The 21,475-nt window shown below is 38.5% G+C and overlaps 1 protein-coding gene and 1 long non-coding RNA gene across 2 annotated transcripts; both read left to right on the top strand.

The window, feature by feature from the left end:
* Positions 1-627: 627 nt before the first annotated feature.
* LOC128362169 (uncharacterized) lies at positions 628-5,694 on the top strand. The gene is made up of 4 exons (XR_008321619.1): positions 628-660; positions 2,040-2,084; positions 4,910-4,963; positions 5,640-5,694. It is a non-coding gene; the product is annotated as an uncharacterized LOC128362169 (long non-coding RNA).
* A 90-nt stretch (positions 5,695-5,784) lies between these two features.
* Positions 5,785-18,491, top strand: LOC128362273 (collagen alpha-1(XXIV) chain). The gene is made up of 15 exons (XM_053323014.1): positions 5,785-5,814; positions 5,846-5,881; positions 6,188-6,241; positions 9,081-9,134; positions 9,533-9,640; positions 10,561-10,614; positions 11,020-11,127; positions 12,036-12,089; positions 13,053-13,106; positions 13,211-13,267; positions 14,262-14,315; positions 15,371-15,424; positions 15,995-16,048; positions 17,658-17,711; positions 18,354-18,491. Exons 1-15 carry the CDS (start codon positions 5,785-5,787, stop codon positions 18,489-18,491), a joined length of 963 nt encoding a protein of 320 aa, XP_053178989.1.
* The last annotated feature ends 2,984 nt before the right edge of the window (positions 18,492-21,475 follow it).

Below are 21,475 nucleotides of genomic sequence, written 5' to 3'. Positions count from 1 at the left end.
ACTGAAGAGAGAGAAAGAAAACTGCGTCTGTCTGTATGGAAGCTAAAAGGGAGTAAAGTGACCTTAGACAGGAATCTGAAAGCCACAGTTTTAGACAAAACAGGAGCGGGTAATCAAAGGTAGAGATATAAGGAGAGACGAGATGGAAACAACAGATAGGCTGATAGCAGACAAGTCCTGAAAAAGTGGACAGGACAGGAATGGGCAGGGTCTTGAGTTAACAGATTTTTATCTGTCGCCCTAGGATGTTGAATTAAAGAGGAAACTCCCCCAAGTAGGGAAAGAATACAGACTGATTACTTTGATGCTAAATACACTCCCCTTCTTCTCATTCTTTGTTGAGTGGTGTTCAAAATGTGTTTTTGTTGCACAGGGGCCCCAAGGTCCAGATGGCCCACTGGGAGAACCAGGGCCAGAGGGCCCCAAGGTAAACATGCAAACACCTTGTGGAAAAATCTGTTATTAAGTTTATACGCTCACAATCTGCATGTGGAGATAGTAGAAATATAATAGCTTGCATACATTTACTTTACTGAACACAGGTTATCTTTAAACATATGAATGCTTTATTAAGTGACCCCTGAAGAAGCTTTGTGTCATATCATTTCTTTACAGGGTGAAAGGGGTGACGCTGCCAAAAAAGGAGAACCAGGGTTCATAGTAAGTTGTCTTAAGATAATTAAGTCTTTTTAATTGTCTGAACACATTTTCTGCCATACTACCTTATGAAAGAGAAAAGCAGGAAGTACAGTAAACATATGTTCAATGTTTTGTGTTAAAACACATACAGTATCTGGATGAATGCTTTGGCTCTTACAAATGACAAGGCACATTTATGTGTATCCTCATTAATCCAAAGCCAAGAATTGGCTGTTGTCATAACAAATGCATCATCCTGCAGTATCTAGGATAACAAACACATGCCTTTTCAAGATGCACATTTGCCTCATGGAACATTACCATGTGTAATTCCAAGCACCCACTATAACCTGCAGGTCTCTGTAAGAGCTTGGTGGGCCTTTAATCATATATTATTTGCAGAGTGGGTCTTTGTCTTCTTGCCTCTGTGCCACGTTATACCCAAATGCAATAACTATGTATAAGGAAACTTAAAGCACTATTAAAGCTAATGTTGTGTTCAACTGCAGCCTGCAATGTCTTTGCCTTGTGTTATAAAGAGAGGTTTTGCAGATTGAAAGTTTTCCAGAAAAAATGTACAGGTTACACAGATCCGTTTTAAGAGTAGCTCTGTCATGTGTATGCATGTGTGTTTGTGTGTTTGTGTGTTTGTGTGTTTGTGTGGGGAACCTCTTAAGCTTCTGTTCATTCAAGTTGAATGTATATGAAAGGAGTGGATATTTGTAATTTATGTGCATCCTCACTGATGTATTATATTGTGTAATAGCTTATCAAAGGTTTCTACATGTCACAGACAATGTTGCTTAATTATAGCGATAAATCAGGTGATAAAACCAACCCTGAAAGACTTCATAACGTCATTACTATTGAATTTTAGCCAAAACCTTCACAATGGACATTTATTTTGGAGCCAAATTCATTGACTTTAAAATCTGCACATGCGCATTTAGATCATAAACACAACTATTTAGAACACATCACTGTTATCAGCAAAGCAATTAACTGCAAAATGTTCTCCATAAAAAAGTTGATGTCAGAGCTATAATATTTATAGACATTTCAAATGTTTTGTAGTGCTGAATCATTCAAAGGCTTTTGGCCAGATAGACAACTCACTCATTTACGCCTCTAGTCAAACCAGCTGTGTTGTGTATTCATCTGAGATAAATTTTCAACAACTGGTTAAAAGGGTCTAACAAGGAAGCCTTTATAAATGCTCCCTTTTTACAGACTGCAGGCTGCAAATGGGCAGCAGTGCATATAAACATATCATTGTAAAAACCCAGCACGCATAAAATCAGATTAATGTGTTGCCAGTATTTGTCACAAAGTAAATTAAAATCAGTTGGGTTGATCGAACCTGCGCTTAAGCATTAAAATATTGATTTCTCTCTTTCAAGGGCAAGGCTGGAAATCCAGGAGAGAGAGGCCCCCCTGGGAAGGCTGTGAGTAATGTTTAACTAATTATTATTCTTCCAATGCATCTTCCGTTTTCCAGCTTCAATTATCCTCTTCACTTCACTTTGGACAATGCAAACCTGTCATACATTCCACATCCTGTTTTCACCTGCCATATATATATATATATAATTAGTACTTGAAGAGTTGGAGCCAATGAAGTCATCAAAGAGGAAGTTTCATTGCTACAGGAAAACACTAAAAAGCATTTACAGGCATAGTCAACATGCATGTCATCCCACTTAGTCGTGTGCGTGTGTGCGTGCGTGTGTGCGTTCGAGTGTGTGCGTTTGTGTGTAGGTTTATCTGCTTAGCATTAAGGATATATATATTATCAGTTTGTTGTATACTAATATGACTGAAAACATAACATGGTTGCATTTTCTGCCTCTTTATTTGAGAAATAATGAGTAACTGTAGCGCATTCTAGCTGTTTATGGTTTTAGTTTTATTAGTATAGAAAAGCCATTAATGTGGACCAGTTTCATATAAACTGTCTTTGTATCTTATGTCCAGTTGTCAACAATGTGCATCAGTTGTGCTCTTTAAAATACTTTTACAAACATCCAAAAAGCGATACATTAGCCAATAATTAACAAATCACATAAACATTGTTATAAGAATCTCTTAAATTTGTTTAATAAGGACTTGTCAGTGCAGACACCAATCTGTGATGAGCTAATGTCTAGTTTATTAGTAATCTTCTATTTAAAGGAGAGATGAAATGAAAAACACCTTTTAACCCTTGAAAATCACTTCCATCAATGCATTGTTATATCCAATCATGTTGTATTCCTGTATTTAAAATATGTGGTTACATAGGATTGAACCAACCAGTTTCAACCAATAATATCTATGGCATCCACCAATCAAACAATCTTCAACTTTTAGCTCCACAGAGCTAAGATTCATAATGACACGCCCACCTTTCAACATTATTTCCTGCCTGTCCATCACCTTTCACTCAAAAACAATGCAGAAGTTAAATACTCGAGTTGTCGTTTCATTTGGACTTTAAGTTGAAACTTTAACAACCCCTGTGGAGAAATGCGGTCTTTTCAGTAGCAAAGAATACTATGTACTGTAAGGACACACAAGAAAACAGCTAACAATGTCAATGTGTGTTGTTAGTGGTACACAAAACATAGACATTTGGCAGTTTTACTTTGCCTACAAACTCTGCTTTTTCTGTTTTTGCCATCAAAAAAATGATGTATGGTGGTTTTGATGTGGTTTCTATCTGCAGAGGGATAAAACATCTGATGTTCCACAGATGTTAGAAACATGCAAACAAAAACAGATCAAAAACAGACTGAAAAGCAGATCCATCTGGGCTATCTAATAGATGAACATTATATATCCACAGTATGATTCTTATAGTGCAGTTTGTTTCATCCATTTATGGCAAGACTTAGACAGGACGATCCCCTGTCAGAGACAAAGTTCTATCACTTGCATGCTTCAGCTGCATTGGACATGTTCTCAGTTGTTGGGCCTGTCTTATTTTCCACTGACAAATTAGCTGCTTTGCACTTTCTTTGATCGCGTATTGGCTTAACAGTTGACATTTCAGCGTTGTTTATAATTACTCTTAACAGAAGCACAAGTACACATGGACACGTGCAGGCCTGTGCTCTCACTCTCAGATATAGCCCTTACACTCATGCACACCAATGGATATAAAAACACAACACACTCACCTGACTAGTCGTAACTTGTCCACCTAAGCATCTACTAAGATCTATTGTATGGGATGAGTTTGCAGTAAGATTCAGGTCAGTGTTTGTTTTGACCTGCAGTTCAGTGAAAAGTCCCTGCTTACATACACTGTGGTTTTGATCTTACGCTTCTCATAGAATCAATATCGAGATGTGCAGTACTCTGTTTAAATGAAGAGCATCTACAGTTACTCTTCAGCAGTGTCAGTGCAGTTTATGCTTTAAATACTGCATCAGTAGCTGCTGAAAGGCCCAGGATTTCCATTGTCCACATCTGGAGTAATAGCGCCATCTTGTGTCTAGAAAAAAAACCTCATTCGTCACAATTTCTCATTATTATTATTATTTTTAAACTTCCTGCTTTAATTTTCATAGGTGTATGATTATAAACAGAGGTTGAATTATTTCAGTGGTCTTGTTGTTACATAGTGATGTTTTACACTGTGGTTTCTATAAATGTCCTTGTTTCTGTAAAAATCTTTCTCTTTGACTTCTAAAAGTTACTTACACCAACATTATATCTTAACTGTGAGAACTTATCATTGTTTTCCTCCTGTTCCTACCAAGAGTGACACATTCAGGACATAAAAAATGTTTTTTCTTTTGACTTGTATGTACTCAGTGAGCCAAAGTTCTTTAATTAGACAGGTTGACTGATATCTTCTGCAGCTAATGGTTGATGCTACTAAAATTCATTGCTGCCTCATTTAATTTTGGCACAGCTACTTCAGAGGTATTTCTCACGCGTGCAAAAGTAATGTCTTCCTCTGTCAGTGTTGGACTAAACACTGTTTCAAATTAGATCGTCTTGTCTGAACTTGGCGGTAAATTGTCTGGACTATGACAAAGAGATCTGATGTTGCAGGAAAGTAAATCTGTGGTATTACATCAAAGGGCATCTGTGTTGTGTCTGTAGGCATGAGGAAAAACTGAAATATTATCTTCAACATGTTTATGGTTACCATGGTAATGATGATATTGATGAGAAGAGGACATAGGATGACGCCAGTCTTTCCCAGCATTGTTTTGTGTACACACATGACACAAATGAGTGATTGAAAATATATTGAGCTCATAAATCTGTCTGTTTCCAGGGAAAAGCAGGTATTCCTGGCAGCACCGGAGAGAGGGGGGCCCAGGGTGAACCAGTAAGTATCCTGTCTTACGTTGTTGTGTTGAAATGGTTATTTCAGGAAACTAGAACCAAACCCTGCATTTCGAAAACTGATCTGATCATATCTATTATAAATGTGAGTAATGATCTGCCGAGAATCAGTGCTGTTTCAGGCAGAAGATGCTATCAGGTTAGAAATGAGCCAATAGACAGTTCAGAAACTCTGGTGTTGCTCATTACCAGAAATCGAGCTGTTTTAACATTTGTCTTTGATTTTAGCTTCCTCCCTCTGTGTTCCTCATACCTTTAAACTCCATACCTTGTGTCTCTTTTCTTGGACTAGTCCTCAAGTTCCTAATTTTCCTGGAAATCAGCCAACCCCTCAGGGACATGAAGAATGTCAAACAATCAGATATAAATATTTGTTATGATGGTGGAGCTTTCAATAACGCAAGAGGCAAAGTTTGTGTTATGGGTCTCATCTTGCTTTTGGCTGGTCTTCAGTTTTACTCCAGGCTCTCTCAGCTTCAGTTAAACATCTAACTGTATCTGTTAGTTTTGCCAGTATACAGTATGCTTGAGTTGTGTATTATGTCTGTTCTGGAGTTGTGTATTATGTCTGTTCTGGTGTTTTATTCCAGGTTTACCTAATAAGTCCTATAATGACATAGTTCTGCTTGAGGCATCTTATGGTGGTTATTTTCATGCAGGGACCCAAAGGACCTCCTGGAGAGGCAGGACCTGATGGAGAACAAGGACATGAAGTACTTGTCAATAATTATTCGTTACTATTAATCAGTGAATTATTATGTGCTTGTGGCTTTCACAGTTTACTTCTATATGTATTGATTACAAATGAAACATTATTCGTCCCTTTATTTCTTTGTCTCATTTTTAGGGTGGGCCTGGCGTAGAGGGTGAACTTGGTGCCATTGGAGAGCCGGGGTTAAAGGTCAGTAAACCCTGGCCATGTTTTTTGCCACCTTCTCACCTTACCTCTACACCATAGACACCTTAGAAAACATTTGTCATGTGAACCATCAGTCCCTAGCAGCCTACAGTCATGTGGAAAGGTTTGAACTTTCTCAGTCAGTTTGTACCTTACATAATTATTCACTTGAGTGAAACAACCACTAAATGTCCAAGTCTAACACTGCTTCAGGTTCAAGTACCAGTGCTTAGTGCAAAGACTATATGCACATACCTCAGTGTGTTGTGACTTCCAGACAGCCTTGTGACGTGTTTTGTGCCCCCGCAGGGTGATCTTGGGCCTCCAGGAGTTGAAGGGGAGCAGGGACAGGAGGGAATCAGAGTGAGTGACTCTAAACAACATACTAATCCTTCCTTTCCTTGTGTTTGGGTAAATCTAACACTGTCGTATATATTCCCCCTCACTTTCATGAGAATGTCTGAGCCCCTTGTCTGAAGAAAGCAGAACGATGAAATTGTTTATGTCTGATTAGCTATTAAGTAGGTTGAAAGTCTTGTCTTTCTTTTCTGAGGACGGGACAGAGGGTTGCTTAAACATCAGGCCCACAGTGCATTTTGGACTTGGTTCCTCATAATGGATGAAGGGAGTTTAAAGAAATTAGATGTCCATGGGAATTCTCTGATCTTGCTGGATCGAAGAAATCTGAGCTCTTATGTGATATTTGTCAAACAGTCTGTCTGTTTGTACAGTCTCCTCAATACAGATGTTCCGGGGACATTTTCACTTTTTTGTTTGTTGGTCATTTAAATTGTGATTACAGTGGGGATTTTTACAATTCATTCATCTTGTATATATAATTTAGCAGAGGAAATGAAATCACTAATCGCTGAATGACTCGAGGACTTTAATGCTGGCTGTGTGTGTGTGTGTGTGTGTGTGTGTGTGTGTGTGTGTGTGTGTGTGTGTGTGTGTGTGTGTGTGTGTGTGTGTGTGTGTGTGTGTGTGTGTGTGTGTGTGTGTGTGTGTGTGTGCGCGCGCGCGCGCGCGCGTGTGTGTGTTTGTGCATGAGTTTCTGTCTGTGTGTGTGTGTGTGTGTGTGTGTGTGTGTGTGTGTGTGTGCGCGCGCGCGTGTGTGTTTATGCATGAGTGTGTCTGAGTTTATGAGCATGCAAAATATTGTTTTGCAACTACCGGTACTTTCTTTTCACCTCTTGCTGATGACTAATTTCAAAAACAAGTCAAGGACAGTAAAGAGATTAATGAAAATTACAGGCTCCCTCTCAGTCCAGCCTTTGGAGGGTAAGTATATAATAGCTGGCATTTGGCAGAACATTGGGAGTAGTTGTGTTATGGTGGAATTATGTTTTCTACAGCCTCAGCTTGGCATGGCAGGGCAGTTTCCTCATAGACAGCTTGAGTGGACTGGACAACACATCACAGAAGCAATCACTGCACATATCTCTGCAATAACTTGATTTTTATGGCTCTGGCCATAGCAGTCACTGGCGGAGAGGCTTTATGTTTTTGGGTAGTCTGTCCACCTGCGTGTCCCATTCTCATGAATGTGATATCTCAGGAACACCTTGAGGGAATTTCTTAAAATTTTGCACAAATGTCCAATTAGTCTCCAGGATAAACTGATTAGATTTTAGAGGTCAAAGTTCAAGGTCACTGTGACCTCATGTCTGTGCCTTTCTTGTGAATGCAATATCTCAGGAACACCAGGAGGGAATTTTATTACATTTGGGACAAATGACGACTTGGACTCAACGATGAAATTGTGACAATTTTGTGTTCAAAGGTCAAGGTCACTTTTGGCCATAACTCAAGTTTCACACAAATGTTTAACAGGATAAAATGATGAAGTGATGACACTTTATATCCACATAATCTCTAAGTGGAGGCAACATTTTTCTTACTGGATTCACTGGAATTATACATGTCAATATAATGATGGCTCCCATTTCGACTGCAACACAACAAAAGTATTTCTAGTTTTTATGATAAACACCTTTACTGGCATTTTGAAACAACAAACATCGCAAGCACACAGACAGACCAACAATAAAGAGAAAAAGAGAAATAAATAACTCAAATAAATAAAGACACACAAGAAAATACCTTCAGCTATTTCAGATATAGTGATAATGATGAGATTTAATGCAGGCCAGTCTCCTGCCACAGAAATGAAAATGAGGGAGCACATTAGGAATGTATCTAGAACTTTGAATCATTGAGTCCCTCCCTGTCCTACACCCCAGTCTGACCTTCTAATGTTGGACAGGCAACTCTCCCATTTCAAATGGAAACTTTCCACTCTGTTCATGAGTCTGTATGACAGGCCTTCCAGCTCGGCTAGTCTACCTAAATGATTATGCCAAAGATTTACAGGGAGGTGGGGGAGAGGGAGCCTTCCATTTTGAAATAGGCCTTGCGCCCCAGCATCAGTGCTGTCTGCACCCATTCTGCATCAGGGAATGGGAGATACTCAAGGAGCAAGGGGTCCCCCAAGATATACAGCCTCTGGGAAAAAGGCACATCATGCTCTATGATTTGTGTGACATTTTTGTGAGAAGACCAGACGTCCTGTATTTTGGGACAGCTCCACACTATATGAGTTAACATCACATATGTCTTAAATAGTTCGATAGGATCTTGAACTTTTACCTCTTCTACCTCAACTTTTTATGAAGTGCCTTACTTCATGTGTTCTTCTCCTGAATTTTAACTTCTTCCGTATTGATAAAAAAACCCAACAACAACAAAAGTTGCAGTTAAATTATATTATTTTCTTTCACAGAACTTAAATAATAACTTAAGTCACTCTCAAATACTCTAGTTTGCTGATGACGTCCAATGGTTTATTTTCTCACCATGAGAAATCCAGGTGTATTCCAGGACACCATAACGTCACTATTGGTTGTGTTTATAAACTTCATGAAAGTGCATGAGATTAACATTTTTTCAAAGGTACTTATTTGTGATACTTACCCATGCAGATAGTTTTGCTTTTACTGGCCAAGGATTTTATATGCAAACATCAACAGCAACAATTAATTCCAGAGACAGTGTCCCTATTACTACAGATGATCCATAAAGGACTATTACATTGGAAGAAAATAATTCAAGTAAAAACTAGTAACTGGAACATTGTCTCTGGAAAAACATGTTGCTATTGAACTTCTTAAATTCTTAAACAATGCTGTAATTGTATTTGTAGGGTCCTCCTGGTCCCCCTGGTGAAGACGGTCCTCAAGGGAAAGATGGACCCAAGGTAAAGAAAGCAATGACTTGTTTTTGTTGTCTTACACTCACTAATTTCTAACAGAATCAACCAAAATGAGTTATAGATATTTTTCTTGTGATATTCCTCATTTGACAACAATAATAGTGCATTTTAATAAACATGGCTTGCTTTAGTTTATCAATAAGAATAGTTTAGAATTTAATTTTAAAAAGTTAAAAGAAGTCTTATACTACTAATACTACCATACAGACTACATCATCTGCTCAGTTTCAAACACTGAAAGGATAATGTCTAATAAATAAAAGCCTTTTAAGACCACAGGCTGTCTGACCTATTGACCTCTCTTTATTGGTAATATGAAACTCACTATACTCTCTGTTTTTCCTGTGGGTCTGCTTCTCTATCTCTGCCTCTTTTTCTCTCAGGGTGATCCTGGTGAGCGTGGGCCCATTGGAGAACCAGGGGACAAAGGGACAGAAGGAGACCCTGGGCCCCCAGGGCCACCCGGTCAGCCTGGGAAACAGGGTTTTCGTGTAAGTTTATTTAATGTATTCAAAATTTAACTAGCATTTTTTTATAAATTAGCTTATATATTAATTGGAAATAAATTATAAAAAATGCTGTTAACAAAAATATTGAGCTTCTGATTGACTTAGAAAGTAAACATTTGCACAGTGTTAAACTAAAAACTGGAGATAAATAAAAGGTCAAATAAATTGACTGTTTGCTTGTTCACCTGGTTTTTCATTGTGGCTGTTTTTAACAGAGCCAGCAAGAGATGGATCGTGAGCATACATGTCTCTGAGACATACTATAGGAAATGAATCACATCTTTAGAACTTTAAATACTTGCAATTTACAGAGCAGATTACAATTTACCTCTTAACCAGATAGTACCCATGTACCCCAGTAGAGGTCAGCCTTCTCTTCAACAAAAGCTTTTACTACTGGGTATGTCACAGTGTGAGGATATTTACCAGTGTCTGATGGATGTCAGTCAAAATCTCCACTAAGTGCTTGTTTGTTTTGACATACAGAGCCAGATCTAGCCGTGGGTGTTTAGGGGCAGGAAGGTCACAAGTGTCAGGAAGTAAGGGTGCTTAAGGGCATAACACACAGGAACAAGCTCTATGTGAAAGTGGTTTTGCCCAGTTTAAAAAAAAAAGGCTGATAAATCTGTGTTGAATGACTGACTCATTGATATTGCCTTAAAAAGTTACTATATCAGATCCTCATGTTGTGTGTTTGCAAGTCAGCAGATGAACACTAGCAACAGGCAACAAAGTGAGACAGGAGAAAAAATATTGTGTCTCCTATTAGGATGACGTCAATTAAAGTCACAAAGCTGAGACAACTCATTGGATGGCGTTTATAGTTTCATTCATCAATGTCCATGTTAATAAACTTGATTTTTAATGTGTGTGGTCATCATCTGATGAGTCCTCTGTTACAGGGGCCAGAAGGAAAACTGGGGGCTCCAGGAAACAGAGGACGACACGGAAAGAAAGTAAGGGTCATGTTCTCCAGCACTTTTTCAGTAGAGTATGTTTTCCTTCAAATAGCGGGAAGGAGAAGAGGGACACAGTCCAAGGTACTTCTGCATTTAAAATGGTTCCAGAGAACTACCGAGCCATCTTTTTTCATTTGCCTGAAGGCTTCGTTTGGGTCAAATGTAATTTTGGTGACTCAAGTTTAGAGGAAGAAAACAAGTAACTGGAACAAGTAATGAAGACAGATCAGCAGCCTCTAGAGCTGTTAAAGATTTGTTTTCTCGCTGAAAGACAATCAGCCAACACAATGGATACCTGCTGTCATTAATGGTTTAACTGTAACATTTAAAGAACAGTCTCCATATTGACTTGTTGTGAGTCACTGTTTTACTCCCCCACATTGACATTTTGTTTCTTCTCAGGGAGAGAAAGGTCCTCCAGGGCTTGCTGGTGAGGTTGGCACACGAGGAGACAACGGCCAGCCAGGCGAGGCAGGGCTGAAAGGTGCCAGAGGAACTCGAGGCCCACCAGTTAGTTCCCAGTTTACGTGTCTTTCCTCTGGCTTAGCTCCGGTCCAAAATGAGACTGTAACTTTCTACAGAAAAATGAGATCATATTTTACTGTTTACTTTATAGGGAGTAGTGAATGTGTGACTCAGGGATTTAACTAATTAAATTGAGGAAGTGACTTTAGTACACAGCCTTAGTCTAATTAGTTTATTTAAACTATACTTATTATGTCAACATATTGTGATTCAAAGCAGAATTTTTGTTGTGTTCAACAATATAGTTTGTCCTTTTGTTCAATTTGAAGTTTAACAAACCTCCAGGCATGCTGTTTCCTCTTCTTATGCAGTTCCTCATGTATTATATTATTGTGTGGTTTATGTGCAAAAGCAACTATGTAGAAACTTGTTACTAATAACTTGAGATACTTGCATCTATTTAGTGGAGCAAAAATAAAGTATTTATCATCAGTGCTATACTTACTATTCAATTGTATATTACTCTTAATTTTAAAGATACTCGTAATTACCTAGTTTAACAATTATGACATGAATTTTGTGCATTTCAGGTTTTCAGTCTTACACTATGACAAATCAGATGTTTTCTCCTGTGCTAAAACTACCAGCACAAAGCATCAAATGATCCCCTTTCTTTTAGAGAAAGTTGTGAGGAAGGCATCCATTCGTTTCTTCTTTACGGAGACAGAGGCAGTTTCCTACTCAGCCAAACCATTAAGACCATGTTGTGATAGCTGTGGAGAAAAGATTTACATTCCCGTCATAAAACAGCTCTGGACACAGGAGTTAATCAGCATGTGTGTCTATGTAATGCCAAAGTTATATTTAGCTGAAACAGAGTAGAAAAGCAAAACAAACAGTGCTAGGACTGATTCATAGACTTATTGTGTGTGTGTTTTCTGCATTGCTTTAAGGGTCGGCCTGGAGTCATGGGGAGAGAAGGGCAACTTGGATTGCCAGGATACACAGTGAGTTAATCTTACCTGTCGTTTTATAAGAACTGTTTGCAAATGTTCAAAACATCTGAAATACAAAGACAACAAACATACATTTACCCGCACAAAATTATGAATGTTTCCGATCAGTAAATATCATTTTACTGGATAGGTGAGTAAATTCCGATTGGTCTGGGGTCTGGCTCACGTCTGCATTCCTCAGGTGCTTATCTTACAAAGCAGAGCTCATTTTCTAGATAACTTAGTAACCCCTGGATTCCCCTAAAATTGGACAGGGGCTAAAGTAAAAAGAGCTGTTCCTGGTTTATCTTCATGCCTCAAATATATAGCTGAAGTCAACGTAGCTGTTGAAATTCATTTCAGTCTAGCTAACTCACCTCCTCTGGTACTTTTGTGCTGAAGACATCCTGAGTTTGAGTCTTGAGGAGGACTTTACACACATTTCCCATTACTGTTCACTTTTAATTATCCAATGAATACAAAATTCCATGAAAAAAAAACATTACAAATACTAAACATATAACTACCACAGCAGAGAAAAAGCTGGAATTGAACATAGTGACGTCTACATGTTAATTTTTCCAGGCAACTCCACTACCAACTGTGCCAGCATCACTGAGTTTAGGTTGCATAATTTAAACAGGGCATCTCGAGTTCATTTTGTCCCTTTTTTGATTGAGTGTGTGTGTGTATGTATATAAGTGTGTGTGTGTGTGTGTGCATGTACGTGTATATAGGCTCTGAGACTGACTCAGTCTTTACACAGGTTGCTGAGTGATTTCTGAGTCTGTGCCAAAACCCAAATCCTTATGTGACAGAATGTAAGAGCTTCTCTACAAGGAGCTGTGTTTATATGAAACACCCTGATTAATATGCTGACAGGTTTCATAGTGGAACTTCTGATTCTCAGAGAAGCATGCTGTCGCCAGTACAAGCATGACTGTTTGGTTAGCTTAATCAGCTTTCTGTGTTTAGGGTCACCCTGGCAAGCTTGGACCCATTGGACCACCCGGGCCTAAAGGTGAAAAGGTAATATGATACCTAAACTAGTGTTTGGAATTGAATGATTTTAGTGCTGGTTACAAAATCCTGTGTTTGCATGTGTGATTGTTTGTGTGTTCGTTCCATTCCAGGGTTATCCAGGCGAGGACAATACGACCCCAGGACCCCCAGGGCCCTTAGGTGAACCAGTAGGTCTTGCTTTCCTTTAAACTCTCTCACTTTCTGATCCCTTACACTTCTTGCTCTATTTACTCCAAACTATTTAAATACCGTATTGACACAGGAAATAGAAGTTAATCCTGATCAACTCCTAATCTTAGCTTCAAGCACACTTGCTTTTTTTGTGACCAGTTTGACAATATTGTGTCAGTGTTTCTGCTCTTAAATCTGTCATGTATATGGATCCCTATCATCAACCTGTGTGGCTCTGATCTTTATTGTTTCTCACAGTGTTTTTACACTTCAGGGTAGCTTTGTCTTTATTCTTATATTGACTTATAGTAGAAATAGAGGTCCAACCACTACACTGTGGTGAACACATTGTTAAATCTGAAACAGGATTAATTATTGTGAATTTATACAGAACATTCTTGTCTTTCACAAAGGCATGGTATTATTCACCCTAAGTCACCTCAAGGATTCTGCTTATTCCACAGCAAGAAAACAAAGTCATTCTTAGACTAATATCAAAAGAGGATCAGGACATATAAAAGAGTCTTAGCAGATTGGGGAAGCTCAGTTATACAGTACCATGACTCCTATAAGATTTGAAACATATTTCCCAGCACTAGAGGAGACTACTATGACAGACCTACAGAGCATGAACAATCAGGGTAACTGGATTTCTACACAGGTATAGATGGCGGCCTACAATATGAGTAGTATTGGATTATCAAGTCGGCACAGTATTGCAGTACTCAGCATGAGCAATACAATGGCAACCTCTGTCTTGTTGCGGCCCCAACCAAGATTGCCTGAAAGTACAGTTCAAGATAAAATTACACCTTTCCATTTGACTCCAGTGAAGATCCAGATTCATAGGTCAGATCAATTGAAGATGTGCCTTGTATGTTATACTGAGACTTGGTTCTGTTTTAAGTAGCTGCCTAGCTCAATCGAAGCTTTGTGGGTACAAATGACAGCATGCATATACAGTATGTGTGTTCATCTGTGTCTACACAGGGGCCTCCAGGTGAACAAGGAGAGCGTGGAGAGCCAGGGGATGAAGGATATCAGGTAGACAAAACCATTAATTCAATGTCTTACAAATCACACAGTCACCACTCAGGGTACTTGTCCACTGTGTTATTTTATTTTGGTGATCCATTGAAACACTGCTCTGCTCAAATAAGGCCAGACCACACATGTTGAGGATTACCAAATTCCCAGGAATACAGCTGGTGGAAATCAGGCACAGGATTCTTTACTCTCTAGACGGATATGAGCAAGTTGCTATATGGATTACTTCATTTTGACCAGTTGGTGGTGATTTCAGAGGCTCTGAATGCATCTGTTTATGTGGTCTGTAGCTATAATGTCTTGAAGAAGTAGAAAAATATATTTTTAACAGCTTTGGTTTACTGGATCATAACAGTACTCTGTGTATTTAGATAGCATTATAAAAAGATTAAAACACAGTGAAATGACCAAAAACCCATGGATGCAGTTGGTCTCCAAACATTCATTTTCTAAATGTCAAAAAACCTTGCTTAGTCACTCTGATTTAAAGTGATTTCAGAAGTATCCTTTCTGTGTGCTGGATGAAAGCAGAGATATTGAATGAATTGTGCTTAGGACACACAGGAAGTCATTGAGCACTATGGCCAAAACTGTTGAAAATGTATAACAGTTTTAAGAGCAGTAATTTCCAGCTCCAACCTTGGTTTACAGTCATCAAAAATTATGATCTCTTGTTTAACACTTGTGTCATCTTTCCCCAGACTTAAATGCCCTAATTGGTCACTCTTGGCCTCCACTCCAATTCATTCAAGTATTGAATTTGTACAGCTGATCCTGTTTAGCAAGAGCTGCCTGTGGCCTGTCTTAATGGCATACATACACAGAAACTTGGTTTAGAAACTGTTGTTGAGTTTGAGCAGTTTATGCCTTTATAGGGTAATTGTACTCATGAGAATACTTATGACATGGCTTTAGTTATAATGTTCCTCATTTAGCAAACAACGTTAGCAAACAATGGGAGAATAACATGTACATGTTGGGACTCGTTAATATCTTGATCTGATAAATATTAAGCATCAAACACATGTAATTATATATTAATTGTGTGTCAGGGCCACATTGGTACCACTGGATCTCGCGGGGCTGTTGGACCACCAGGCGCACCGGTAAGTCAGTATATGTACTGTCGCTATATATCTGCATGCATTTCAAGCATGTTGCAAAGAACGTTAACTATAAACAGTGATGTTAAAAGATAAGAAATGTTGAAAAGAAAAAGTAACACACTGCTGTGCTGTTCTTAGAGCCTCACCAGTAGTATGGTTGTAGGGCTGAATATGTGAAATATATAAATATGTTTAGCTGAAGAGTGGCACTGGAGTAGAACATAGAGTCATTTCAATCATCATGGTTTATTTCTTTTAGAGTGTGACTGTGCTCCAAATTGGATTCTGCCTATTAAATTATGAGCTATCTTGTATGCTCAGTTGACATTTTGCCCTGAGGTTGGTGCAAGGGGAAACTTCACGAAGAGTCCAAATTGACAGATTCAGACAAAGCAGCACTGTAGACGAGAGATAATCCCATTCAGTTCCTTCATATAATTTGACAAGTTTGTCATCCCAATAATGTTGTTTTCCTGAAAAAATACCAATTTCAGTGTTAATATTTCCACAGTTTGACATGTAACATACATCACATAACATCTTACTGTTTTTTTTTCTTGCTTTGTTCAGGGATCACCAGGCCTGCCAGGAGAACCAGGCCCGAAAGGAGAGATAGGCACTCTGGTGAGTCTGTGCAAATCCCCCTAGCTCATTAATCAAACTGTACATCAAATCATGAAACTTGGTCTCCTCACTGCAAATAAGACGATATCAGCATCAACGTGTTTCTACTACAAGGCTGCTGTTTTTGTGCTGAATGTTGGTTTTACCCATAGCAAAACCAGTAGATTCATCACCACAGGCTTGTTCATCCTCTGCTGGCACGGTTGGATTTGTTTCGGCTGGATTTATACCTGACGCTGTGGAAGAAGAATAATCCTTTTGTTTGCTGCCAGAATGAAATACCAACCATAGACACTGGGCCAAAGCACAAAATTAGATTTTTCACTTGTTACCAGATGAGCATGCTGGTGCAAAGATTTTGAGCTGTTTGTCTTTAGGGCTCCTTCTCTGTCTTGATCATTTCAGCTCAGCTGTGGTGGAAAATCTGCTTGCTTCGTAAGATAAAACACTGGGTGGTAGAAATAGGCTTTGAACCACGGAATAGGGTATCGGAGAGCAACTAGGAAAATATGGTTTTCATGACCACCCTGAATGTAAGGTTCCACTCGTCCAATTTTTTTCCCCAGTGATGTTTATCAAAGGTATTTTTCTTTTGTTCTTTGGTCCATAAATGGTTAGTAAATGCAGCCTAAGATTTAGTCAGTTGGCATCAAAGCTGATATCTTTCGGTAAAGAATGCCTTCCTCAACTGATCTGGTTTGCTTTTCTTCAGCTATCAAGTTCATTTAAATCCCCAGCCTTGTCACAGGGCTTCTGATTACACAACTTAATTTACTTTGGGAAACAAATTTGAAACTCCTTCCATGTATCACTTTTATGAGTGAAGAATTCACAGGTTTCCAGACAACACACATATGAAACTGCTTGTATGCTGGAGTGATTATATAACCGATTTGAACGGTTTGGGACGATGTCTGTTAATTTATTCCCCTTGGCTTGAGTTTAATTTGAGTTTGAGTAATGTCCTCACATGCAACATATAGACCCATCTGTTAAGAAACATTGATAACGTAACAGTCTGCCAGAAAACACTGGAAAGTTTTAGGCTCTGTTTTATGTCTGTTTCAGATTAACGCCTTTGGTAAAGCATTCCTAGAGGGATATCTCTCTATGACTCATAACTTACTCTATCAGGGGCTGGAGAAAATATAAAAAAAAGTAGAAGGAAGGTTTCTGCGTACTGTGTGTTGGTGTTTTGATAGACTCTCACCTGTGTTGGCTCTTATGAAATTTTATGTTGTGAAACACTTTTGGTGAGATTTCGAAATGTGCAAATTCAAATAAAGTTTTTATATTATTAAGTACGACTATTCAATCTAGCATTGTTAAACAATACAGGGCATTGAAGGTTTCCCAAGTTCATGTCATGCTGTTTATTTCCATTACACCTGATTGTGATTTAATCCATGTGAGGAGTTAAATATACAGTTAACAGTTTTGTATATTTCTTTGACTGTCTTGACAGGGCTCGGGTTCTCCATAAGACTCATATTAGACATGGTCTTTAAAATTTCCGCTCCTTGTTGAGGGACGAATGAGATGTTTAACCACGTGTGTTTTTCTGAATGCCTTTGTGTGTTTTATTCTTTGTATGTGTGTGTTTATCCAGGGCTCAGCGGGAAAGAAAGGAGCAAGGGGGTTGAGTGGAGCTCCTGGTGTTGAAGTGAGTATCACGTCACCTTAACCCATCACACGGCTCATAGAGAAACAGTGGCAGCAGTACAATGAGGGGTACTTTTTAATGACAGTGATGCAGCTTGAATAATGAAAGTACTGTCAGCACCACAAAACGATTGAAAGAGAAAGCAAGATAGGGTAATAACCACTTTCATTTTACACACAGCAATGCCATAATTTTTATACTTTCACAACAGCATTGTAGTCAGAATAAGCAGAAGAGCTGTTACTGTACTTTAGCATGGTGCCTGGTGGCCTAATGAGTAAGGTATATACCATAGTCTGTACAATGACAATAAAGTCCATCCATCCATCCATCCATCCATCCATCCATCCATCCATCCTAGACCAAATAGACCAAATGGTGCACTAATCATAGCCGATACTGGTTGTAATATATCAGAAACCTTGCAAACAAATACTGATATATCTCATAATATCAGATATTTTTGGTCAGCATTGCAGCTCTATATTGCATACATGCAACATTTTTTTGTTTTGTTTGTAGTGATTTTGGAAGAAGTGTAGAATTCTTGTAAGAATAGCAGTATCGTGCTCATAATATCTCAAAAAATTTTGAAAAAGTTTGAATTTTTTTGACATTGTGACTGTTATGGACATTTTCCAGGGGCCAACAGGTTTTCCTGGATTCACAGGATTAAGTGGTTACCCCGGCCCAGATGGTCACCCAGGACTTACTGGTTTACCAGGATTACCAGGAAAACAAGGGCGACAGGTAATCAACAACATCATCATATACCAATAACATATGGTTAATTACAATTGTGTGTTATTGTGAGGATATAATACAATGTTAATTCATTCCAAAGTAACAAGGAATGTCATAAGGAAGGCAATGAGAACATAAACTCTCGCTATAGATAGACTTCTTTGGGGAGGACTACAAAAACACATTAAATGTATCAGTGGAGATCATAAGTATGGAGGCAAAGGCTATGAGGCTAAGGCAAACAAAGGAGATGTGAAACAGAATCAATGGATCCAGAGAATCTCTTAGATAGGACTACTGTTATATAGCTGCTATCTCTTTCATATATAGACTGTCATACATAATTTTCAGAAGACAAAACAATAATAAATACAGATAGATGAGATAGTGGCTTCTTTTACAAAAATAGTTCATATTTGTCATCCAGAATGTTCCTCTCACTTTAAAAGAGAAGCATGTGTTGCAATTTTTGACTGCTTCACTGCAATTAGCATTACGGCAAATGCTAACTAGGTTTAAGTATCAAGTATGTTGATTTTCTTGGCCTTTTAGTTGGTAACATGCTTATGAAATGAAAAGGCAAAGCTCCCTGATATGTTTCACTTATGTCATTTATGTCAAGAGAGAGATGATTGAACTTCATGGTCAATAAATTGGACAATCATCACAGAGACGAGCTACAATGATGGAAATCAATAAAAAGTTTCTGAATTTTGATGGAGGGTTCCTACCCACACTAAGGGGCTTAGACACACAAACACATACACGCCAGTACATATCTCAAAACTTGCTAATCTTGCTTGCAACTCTTGCTCAGCACTGTACGGTTCTGATTCATCTGTAGATGATTTATACCTTTTTTGGGTAGACCAGATAGGAGAACATTATAATCATCCAGCCTGCTGGACGTTAAAGTGTACATTCATCTGTCTGTCATTCAGAAAGAGAAATGGTCTCATAAAAAGCAGATTTGGTGACAAACCCCACATGAGCCTTAAAGTTTAGTTCTGGACTCCTGTATCCACCGGTAGTCTGTATAGCAGAAGTGAAATGCAGCTGTACACATCAATTTGTGGTTGACTGCTTTAGACCTCAAAGTGCTTCAAGAGAAACCAATAAGACTTTGCTACACATTCACCCATCATGTTGACTTGTGCCACACTGTCACCTTAGCACAGAGATGTTTTTTGACTGCATCAGAGTGCACAATGCTTTCCTTCAGCACTTACCATCTGTACTTTTAAGACATAGAGCTGAGATTGACTGATTGTATAATGCCTTGTTTGATTTGATTGGCTTCTACTGGTTGCGTCGCAGTGGGTTTATTTAAATAAGCGTGCAGCAAGAGGGGATTGGGATTTCGTGCATGAATGTCTTTGCACTGTTTGCCAAGAGTTGGGAAGCCAACTCCTTTCTGTCTGGCTTTCATTTACATAATGCTGTGTGAAAACCTAGAAAGTCTAATTTTGGCCACTGATGTTTTTACCTGGACTAAAATGATATGGTTTCTCACTTGCAGAGAGAGTCCCTTAACTCTACGGCCCTTAAATCACACAAAATACTTTTGCGAAAATTTAAAAACACGCTAGCTGTAAATTTGAAAATGATGCCTTTTTTAATATGTAAGTTGTTTTTGGAGAAAGTTGGGGGGTTTTTGAGCCAACTATCAGTCTGTGAGGTCGGCAGGAAACTCTATTTTCAGTCGCACACTATGTACTTCCATAGTGGGAAAGATACTGTAATATGGCTTCCTTCTGCCTTTACTGGCAAGCTGAAGAGTCCCTGCAGAGCAGTTTACATCTTCTTTGTCCTTGTAAAATCATTATTCCCATAATGATTTTCAATTATCTTCTCGTCCATTGTTTTCCTCGTTATCTACTGCATATTCTTTTCTATTCTTATTTGCCAGTTGAATGCATTTGCACAGTTAAGTTTTAAAGTTTAAATTTAGGTTGGGAGTATTTATTTTTTTATTAGAAAGTATAATAGTAGTGTTCAACAGGAAACAAATGTAGTAAGTCATCTGAAATCAAATTGACAGGACGGTTTCTACTTTAAACAACAGCAGACAGGTATTTTTTTGCTAGAGGCCTCTGTTTTTGCATCAGTCATGTAATAGAGGAATCATGTACATTTGATAACATCACAGGCTAAGCTGAATTGTTAGTTCTGGTGGACTAAGAATGCCATTTTCTATTTCTTCCTGTGTGTCTGTGTGTGGGGGTGTATGGGTGGGTGGGTTAAGAGACAGAAGATGTCTATAATCAAGATGAGTATTTTCCAACATTTCTAAGGTTCTGATACACAATAAATGGAGCAGGTTGGATAGGAGAGGAAAATATGAATAAGAATATTTCAATAAATACTATGTCAAATATAGGTTGTTATTATGAATCTGTTAATCTTTTAGGAGTGTAAAAGTGTAAAAGTTTATTCTAAAGTGTTTATTTCAATGTGTACTGGATGTACAAAACAAGAAGAAGTATAACAGTAAAGATACAGATCTATAGTCCTCTTTAACTGACATCTTGGTATACCTGTTTTGATTTTGCAATGATTATGTAACTGTATTCATTTGTTCCCTGTGGCTGAATGATAGCATCTGTTGCAGTGAACATCTTTAGTGTTATGCACGTACATGCCTGTATGCAGGGACATGGCTGTAGATTTGGAGATCTGCCCTGACGCAATAAATATCCACAACCCCTGCAGTGTTTTTGGGCTGCTGTCCAGTTCAGCACACACTAAATCATTTACTATTGTCCCCCCTTTATCAGCGCCCCTGCTTGAATGTGTCTCAGACACACATCCCTGTGAGGGTTGAAAGTTGGAACGCTGAGCCAGTCTTAATTAAATCTCTATGTGATCTTATTAAGATGATATACATTCCCTTTTTCTTATGCAATAACTTGAGAGCACCCACTAAGCCCTCAACAGTGTGTTTCCAAGCTGGGTTGTCCAGACTTATCTGTTCCCATCATGGTGATCGAGGAACAGAAGCCATATTTTAGGCGACGATC

The sequence above is a fragment of the Scomber japonicus genome, chromosome 7 (assembly GCF_027409825.1).
Source record: "Scomber japonicus isolate fScoJap1 chromosome 7, fScoJap1.pri, whole genome shotgun sequence".
Taxonomy (NCBI): Eukaryota; Metazoa; Chordata; class Actinopteri; order Scombriformes; family Scombridae; genus Scomber; species Scomber japonicus.
Note: the sequence above shows the minus strand (reverse complement) of the source record. Positions and strands in the feature narration are given on the sequence as shown.